At 68.0% G+C, this 8,058-nt stretch overlaps 2 protein-coding genes across 2 annotated transcripts in view; both read right to left on the reverse strand.

Annotated features, from left to right (window-relative positions):
• Nucleotides 1-2,757: 2,757 nt before the first annotated feature.
• EMIHUDRAFT_116875 (hypothetical protein) lies at nucleotides 2,758-3,765 on the reverse strand (the record flags this gene model as incomplete). The annotated part of the gene is made up of 1 exon (XM_005774385.1): nucleotides 2,758-3,765. One exon carries the CDS (start codon nucleotides 3,763-3,765, stop codon nucleotides 2,758-2,760), a length of 1,008 nt encoding a protein of 335 aa, XP_005774442.1.
• A 1,172-nt stretch (nucleotides 3,766-4,937) lies between these two features.
• EMIHUDRAFT_469686 (hypothetical protein) overlaps nucleotides 4,938-8,058 on the reverse strand; it is a gene marked incomplete at its 5' end in the record, with an annotated part of 5,024 nt that continues 1,903 nt past the window's right edge. The window contains 2 exons of the mRNA XM_005774386.1: nucleotides 4,938-7,395; nucleotides 7,512-7,825. Of these exons, the coding sequence (XP_005774443.1) occupies nucleotides 5,128-7,395; nucleotides 7,512-7,825 (2,582 nt within the window). The 3' untranslated portion in view covers nucleotides 4,938-5,127. The remainder of the gene's footprint in view (nucleotides 7,396-7,511; nucleotides 7,826-8,058) is intronic.

The raw sequence follows: 8,058 nt of genomic DNA on the forward strand, positions 1-8,058 counted from the left end.
TCGAGCAGCACGCGCACGACCCGCGCGTGACCCTTGTACGCCTACTCCCACACGCCTCCCGGGTCTCGAACCCGGTGTGGGTTCACTCCCGTGGGTGGTGCGGTGGCAGCGCCACGCGCACGCGCTGAGCACGCCAACCGCGGGGCGGGGACCACTGGGCTGAGTGCGCGGTGCGCCGCGTGAGTCCGAGCGGCACGAGCCCGCAGACAGCGGGGTGCGGTCGAGTGACGGCGGACTAAGCCTCCGCTCGAGCGCTGGCTGGGGTGCAGCCACGGCGTCTTTCTTTTCTTTCCGCCTCTAGCCTCGCATGCCGCGGCGAGCAGCGGCGTGCCGCCGTCGCGAAGCACCGCCGCGGGGTCCGCCTTCGCCTCGAGCAGCTGCGCCTAAGGAACAGCTCACCCACCGCTGACTCGTTCATTAGTTGGGCGCCGCCTTCGCCTCGAGGCAGCCGCGCCGCGATGTCGGCGTGGTTGGTGCGCGCTGCGATTGTGAGCGGGGTCATGCCGTCGACACAGGCCGCGCCCACTTCGGCGCCCGCCTCGAGCAGCTTCGCGACGGCGGCGGCGTGCCCCTTGTACGCCGCCGTGTGCAGCGCGGTGGTGCCGTCGGCCGTGCGCGCGTTCACGTCCGCGCGCGCCTCGAGCAGCAGGGTGGCGTGAGATATGGGGAGATGTGGGGAGATGTGGGGAGGTGTGGGGAGGTGTGGGGAGATGTGGGGAGATGTGGGGAGGTGTGGGGAGGTGTGGGGAGGTGTGGGGAGGTGTGGGGAGGTGTGGGGAGGTGTGGGGAGGTGTGGGGAGATGTCTCTCGCGCCTCGAGCAGCAGAGTGGCAGACGCCGTGTGGCCGCGGTTGCACGCGATGATCAGCGGCGTCGCCCCGTCGGCGCGGGGCGCGTTGACGCCGGCCCCTTGCGCGAGCAAGCACTTCACGAGGTCATGGCTCGGGTGGAGCGAGGCGAGGGCGAGGGCCGAGGTGCCGTCGGCGAAGGCCGCGTTCGCGCACGCGCCGCGCGCAAACGCCTCGGGCAGCAGCGGCGCGTGCGCGTGCGCGACGCAGAGCAGCAGGCCGGCGGACGGGGCGAGAGGCTCGGCCAGGTCGCGGCACCGGTCCTCCGAGAGCCGCTCGTCGAGCTGTAGCTGGAGAAGGCTTGGGCAGGCGCGCGCGTGCAGCGCGCCCGCCAGCGCCGCCACCGCCGAGTCGGTCAGCAGCCCGCCGCTCGAGATGTCGCCGCCGCCGCCGCCGTCCCGAGGTGGGTGCAGGCTGAGCGATGTGAGCCCGGGCACCATCGCGAGCGTCGCGGCGAGGCGCGGGATCCAGCGCGCCTGGCAGCCGTCGACCTCGAGGCTCCGGATGTTCGTGAACCGCCGCAGCAGCGCCACGCTCAGCTCCGACTGGTGCCGCACGCGCAGCACGCCGATGCGCCGGCACGCTGCCTCGAGCCGGCGGCAGCCGGCGGAGAAGGCGAGTAGGTCGGGGACCGAGCGGACCGCCTGCTGCTCGGCCACTACCACGAGCAGATCGTCGTCAAGGACGTCGAGGAGGTCGGCGCTGGAGAGTTGCATATGTGTGAGCCTGGGTTCCGGCTCCTAGCCGGATAGGGGGTGCACGCTGGCCCCTCCCAGATAGGTAGGTAGGTTGGTCTTGTTTGGCCCAAAAGGGCCCTGCAATAGGTAGGTACCCCCTATTTTCATCTTTTTTCGCTTCGCTGCGCGGCCTGGGGATAGGTAGGTAGGTAGGGCGTTTTGGCGCGAGTCAGTCCCAACAGACCCCCTCCCTATCCGGCTAGGAGCCGGAACCCTGGCCCCCGTGTGTCAAAAGAATTTTGGAACGCGCGGGACTAAAGAATTTTACAACAAAACTCCCTCGCACAACACTGGGCACGGGACTGGCGCGCACTGGCACTAACACAGGTACACCAGGTCACGCATCGGCAGATTTGACACCTGGTTCAGGCGTAGACACACACACACACACACACACACACATACGAGTGTCAAAAGAATTTAAAACAAAGCTTTTCGCACACGCTCGCCGCTGGCAAGCTCATTCACAATCTGCTCTGCGATGGCCGTGTGTGGATGTGAGGTTGATGACTGCACTCCAAGTGCTCCAAGAATGCGAGAGCGATTGAGCCTGACTGATCTTCACCTTCCTACCTAACCTATCCTAAGCGATTGTGGAGGCGATGCGCTCCCCACTCCCGTTCCCCTGTGTCACTGATCGCGTCCTTCCAAGATCCTGCTCGTGCAGGTGGGGACCCTGTCCTTCTCCCATCCCTCGTTTTGGTTTGTCTGTTTTCTTTCTTCCTCGAGGCTAGATGATCCGTCCACAACGAAAGAGCCGACCTTGTACATCGCCATGAAGTACAGCGATCGCCATCTCGCTAGTCTCTCCGCAAGGCCTCCCGACCGCGTCGAACTCACGTCGGCGCGCGGGCTCTCTCGGCTACGGGACCGGCCCTCCAGCTTCGGCTGAGGGCTCTGACAAGCTGCCGAGCCCCCAAATCACTGTGAAGAGTCGTGATTTATTGTTGGTTTTCAACCCCCCCCCCCCCATCCCCCCCGCACATATGACGCTTGTGACGGAGGGAGATATTTTTAGCAATACCAAACAGTTTAAATGTAATACATGACGGCGCGGCGGCCGGCGCCCGTTTTTCTCGTGGCGTCCCGTCGCGCGCGCGGCGCGCGCTCTCTCTCCCTCTCTCCCCCTCTTCTTCTCTCTCCTCAGACCCTCTGCCTCTCGATCACACGGAATCACACGCTGAGCACGTGCGGCTCGTCAAAGGTGTCCTTGGACTTGGGGTCCCACCCACCCTGCAGCAGGAACGCTCCCGAGGGCAGGGCCGACAGGGACGCCGCCACGCGGGGCGCGGGCGCGCCCTCATCGCCGCCCTCGTGCACGCACTCCCAGCGGGCCACGTCGCCGTCGACTCGGACGCGCCAGGTCTCGTCGAATGCACGGAGGCCGGCGCCGCCCTCGTACCCGCCGCCGCCGAGGCCGGCGCCGCCGAAGACCAGGCACGAGGCCTCGCCCTCGGGCGCCGCGCTCGACGAGCCGCGCGGCGTGGGCACGCGGCCGTCCTCCGCCGACCCCTCGGGCCGCAGCTTGCGCCACGCCCAGCTGGTCGTGTCGAGCACGTGCACGTCAGCGGACATGCCCTGCGTCTTGGTCGAGCCGCCAAAGACGAGCATCGACGACTCGCCCAGGGGCGCGGCCGCGCACATGCTCAGTCCGACCGGTGCCTCGCCGGTTGTCGGCTGCTCGCGCATCTCGCCGGTCGCGCCGTCGAGAACGGTGACGCCGCGGAAGGTGACGACGACGACATCCTTGCCGACCGTGCACGCGCTGTGACGCGAGACGGGGCCGCACGGCATCGGCTGCACGAGTCGCTCCCACGTCAGGCTCGCGACGTCTAGCTTGTACACATCGTCGAGGAAGGAGCCGCCCGAGCCCGGCGCCGCCGGGTCCCAGCCTCCAAACACGTACAATGAGCTGTCCACGATGGCGGACGCCGGGTACATGCGGACGCCCGGGCCGTCTCCGGCGGGCGCCAGCTTGGACCACGCGCCGTCCTCGCACGACCAAAGGTCGTTTGTGCACGGCGAGCCGGCGCCATCAGTCAGTCCACCGAAGAGGAGAACGCGGCCCGCCTCAGTCACGGCCGCCGCGTGACCGCTCACGCGCGGAGCTTTGCCACGGAGCGTCGACCACGAGGGCACGGTGACGCCGACTTGCAGGCAGTACAGCAGCGCGCCGGGCATGTCGGTGGGAACGGTTCGCGTTCCTGGGTCGGGCCCCTGGGTCGGTTCGACGATCAGCTCCGCCAAAAGTGGAACCTGCCCATGCCGGCTCTCCGCCACAACCCCCGCCGGGAGGGAATCCCTGCTCACAGAAAAGGGCTTCGAGCCCTGTCTCGCGCACGCCCCTGGCGGGCGCCGCGGACCAGTTCCGCGAGCGCTCGTCAGCGGGTGGTGTGCGGTTCTTGCCGTAGTTCCTCTTCGGTCGCCTAGCCCCGGCGCCGTCTGGCGGACGCCTGCGTGTCACGAGTGCGAGCCGCTCGCGGTTCGTACGCCCGCTTGCGGGTTCGAGTGGCGGGCTATCCCGCTTGCGGGATGGCTTAGCGGGTTCGAGCCGTCACACATTGGCTGCCGGGGTGTGCCGAGGGGGGGCTGGGTGGGCGGTAAGCCGTCATTTGCCCGGCGCTGCTTGCAGCGCTCTGGGTGGTAGTGGCGGCGCTCCAAGAGTGGTGCTCTTGGGAAGAGGTTCCTCCTTTCCGCTCCCCCCCCGCAAGGCGCGAGACACAACACGAGTGACGCACCCACTCGTTCGTGTGGCCGCGTGTGGCATAATAGGTCCTCCGGTCCAGTACCTCCTGCCCCCCCTCTCTGTCTGCCGTCCTCCGGCGGTCCGTGTACAGACACGGGCGCGTTCTCACTGCTTCCACGGATGACGGCGTTGGCATCCTCAATCTCGCTGGCCCCCATGTATGCCGTCGTCGCGGCGTCGGCATAGGCGTTGCCCTGCGGGAGTAAGGTAAGGTAAGGTAGATTTCTCCACACACACAAAGTGGTGGGGCAAGGGGGGGCGACCCTCGCATCTCCACGCCCGGACACGGGCAGGAGCCCCACGGCATTCAAAGTGCAAGCACTGGCCCGGTGCACGTGGGTGAGCAGCCTGCCCCTCCCTCCCGACAAACCAACTCCCGCACACACACTGCGGGAGTCCTGCCTCCCTGGCCGACGACTCTAACACGCCCGAGGGCGAGGTTCGGGGAGGGGCCGCCCCCTCCAGCCCCGCCGCTTTCCGGACCCCCTGCGCCGCGACTTTGTCCGTCGCCCTCCTTCGTCTCGCCCGCCTCGTCAGGCGCAGGGCCGCTCTCCGCCTCGCCCTCCTCGTCCAGGTCCATACTCGAGACAGCTGTTTTTTTTTTGGCTTTCTTGTTCGATCAGGGAAAACAAAAATTCGAATCATTCACACACGCAGCGCCACGCAGCGGGTCGGCGCGCTTGCGCGAGCGCACGACGCCTGCGGCCCGCCAGTGAAGAGCAACAGGCGGCGAAGGACGAGCCCCGGCCGCCGGAGCAGCGTAGCCGTAGACCGCGTCGAGGAGAGTAGCGACGGCGCTAGCAGAAGCGGCTTAGGTCGAACTGGTCGCGGCGGCGGTTGTGCGGCCCGTTGAACACGAGCTGGATCGCGCAGTCCTCGCCGTAGTCGAGGTCGGGAAGCAGCTTTGGCGTGAGGAGGAAGTACTGCTTGCCGCCGTCCTTGCACGCCTCCGTGACGCACTTGAAGATGATTCGCTCGTTGGTCGAGTCCATCGCCTGGTTGATCTCGTCGACGACCCGGAACGGCGCCGGGTTGATCTCCTGCAGCGAGATGAGGTAGACCATCGTCGCCACCGACCGCTCGCCGCCAGAATCGCGCCCCGCCTCGCCCAGCACGTGCAGCTGCTCGCCGTCGCGCCACTTGACCTTGATGTGGATCTTGTACTTTTCAAAGTCGTCGTCGCCCGCCGGCTCGCCGTGCTCGTCGAGCGAGCGGCCGTCCGAGAGCGACACCTCGCCAGCGCACCGGAACGCGGCCATGCACGAGCCAAACTTTTGGTTCACGCGGTCGACCATCTCCTCGAGCGCAGGCCGCCACGCCTGCTCGAGCCCCGCGACCTTGCCGCCCTGCGCCGCGATGGCCTGCTGCGCCGCGTCGACGCGCGTCTTGAGCTGCTCGATCTCCTTCCGCCGCCGCTCGTACTCCTTGATCGAGTTGCCGTCGGCCGACGTCGACGACGTCTCCGCCTCGAGCTCCGCGATCCTGTCCTCGAGCTCGTCCGCCCCCGCGGGCAGCGCGTCCCACACCCCCTGCGCCTCCTCCGACAGCGGCGCCTCCTTCCTGCCTGCGAACTCCGCCGCCTTGCCCTTGGCCTCCCGCACAAGCGCGCCAACCTTGTCGGCCGCCTTCTTTGCCTCGGCCTTGGCCGCCTCCGCCTCCCGCCGCAGCCGCGCGATGCGCTCGTCGAGCTCGTCCGTGTTGCCCTCCGCCTCCGCCAGCTGCGCCTCCGCCGCCGCCAGCCCCACCCGCACCAGCGCAAGCTTGGTCAGCGCCGCCTCGTGCCGCTTCACCGCCGCCGCCGCCTTCTGCAGGCTGTCGAGCGAGCGCTGGTGCGCGTCGCACAGCCGCCTCCGGTACCCCTCCTTTTGAGCGTCCGCGTTGAAGCCGGCGACGCTTTCGCGCGCCGGGTCGAGCCGCTTCTTCGCCTGGTCGATCCTCGCCGCAAGACGGTTGAGCCGCACCGTGTTGTTGTTGAGCTCGACCTGCCGCCCCTTGGCCGCGTCGAGCTTCTGCTGCAGCTGGCCCACGTCGCGCTCCACCGCCTGCCGCTCCTTGCGCTTGAGCTCGAGCCCCTTCCTGGCCTCCTTCAGCTGCCCCTCGAGCTCCTTCTTCCTCGACGTGTCGACCACCACCGAGAAGCAAGCGGCGTGCCGGTGCCGCTGCGGCAGGCTCGACGACGACGTGGCCGCCCTCGCGCCGTACTTTGAGCGCCCGAAGCGGTAGACGCGCTCGGGCGTCAGGACGGTGACGCCCGTCATCCCGCTCTGCTGCAGAAACTGCTGCAGCGCGTCGATCTTGCCGACCGTCGCGGGCGTCGCGAGCAGGTACGTGTCCACCCCCATCTGCTGCTTGAGGAAGGCGAGCACCTCGCCGCGCAAGTCGTCGCGGATCCGGAGCGCCTCGTCGAGCCACGCGGTCACGCCGAAGCGCTTCATGTCGGCGGAGGAGGGGCGGTTGGGCGCCGGCGAGAAGGTCTTGGCGCGGTTGCGGAAGACGGTGATCCGCGTCTGAGGGCCGCGCCGCTTGAGCTCGTCCTGCAGCTGGTCGCGCGTGCCCTCGTCGCGCGCGAGGAAAGAGGTGAGGGTGCGCGCAGGGAAGGCCTGCACCGCCAGCTTCTGGTGCCCCTTGTCGGGCAGGTCGAGGTAGAGCAGCATCGGCCCGAGCACCTTGGCCTCGGCCGCCTCCTTCGAGCCGCCGCCCACCTGCTCGTAGACCCACTTGCCGACGTGCGGCACCGCGCTGTTCATCTTTGCGGCCTCGACCTGCTTCAGCCGCATCGGGTCGCCGAGGCCGGCGATCTGGTCCTCGATGGAGCGCACGCGCCCCTCGTGCTCGCCCAACTCGTAGTTGGCCAGGTCGTCCTCCCGCGCCTCGAGCTCTTGGCGCGCCGACCGCACCTCGTCAGCCGCCGCCTTCTTCGCCGCCGCCACGTCGCCGCCGTACGCGACGCTGACCTTCTGCTCCTCGACGCGCAGCTCCTCTTCGTCGCCTTCGATGCGCCGCTCCAGCTCGCCGACCGTGTCGGTCAGCTTCTTGAGCGCCTTGTCCACCTTGTGCAGCCCGGCCTAGTCCCATACCTCCGCCGTGCCGAACCCAGCGTGGGTTCAGTCCCGTGGGCCGTGCGGCACAGCCGCGCCTTGGCCTCTTCGGCGGCGTCGTCCTCCTTCTCGCTCCTCTCCACCGCTGCCTTCATCTCCGCCTCGTTCTTCTTGACTGACTCGGTGCTGCTGGCCAGGCTCCGCTTTGCAGACGCCACGCGCTCCTTGAGCGGCAGCACCTTGTCGGTCAGCGCCTTCTTCTCCGCCTCGGCCTCCTTCATGTCGGCCTTCTTGCTCTTCCACTCGTCGTTGAGCCGGTCGTACTCGCCCCGCTCCGCGTCGTACGCGAGCCACAGCTTCTTGCCCTCGCAGCGCTCCAGCTCCTTGAGGTTGGCCTGGTACTTGTTCCACCGCTCGACGTCCGCGTACAGCACCTGAAGAGCCATCCAGCCGCCCCCTCGCTAGCGGAGCTATGCCCCTCCTTCTCAAGCACAGCGCCGCTACTACTCGGCGAAGGCTGCACGGCTGGGTCTCTCTCCCCCCCCCCCCCCCTCTCTCTCGGTGCCTCGTTCTGCTTCTCCATCTCTCCCCATCTCTCCCCATCTCTCCCCATCTCTCTCGGCGCCTCGTTCTGCTTCTCCAGCTCGACCAGGCTCTTCTCCTCTCCGGCGGCGGACTGCTTCATGCTCT

Source organism: Emiliania huxleyi (assembly GCF_000372725.1).
Source record: "Emiliania huxleyi CCMP1516 unplaced genomic scaffold EMIHUscaffold_312, whole genome shotgun sequence".
NCBI lineage: Eukaryota > Haptophyta > Isochrysidales > Noelaerhabdaceae > Emiliania > Emiliania huxleyi.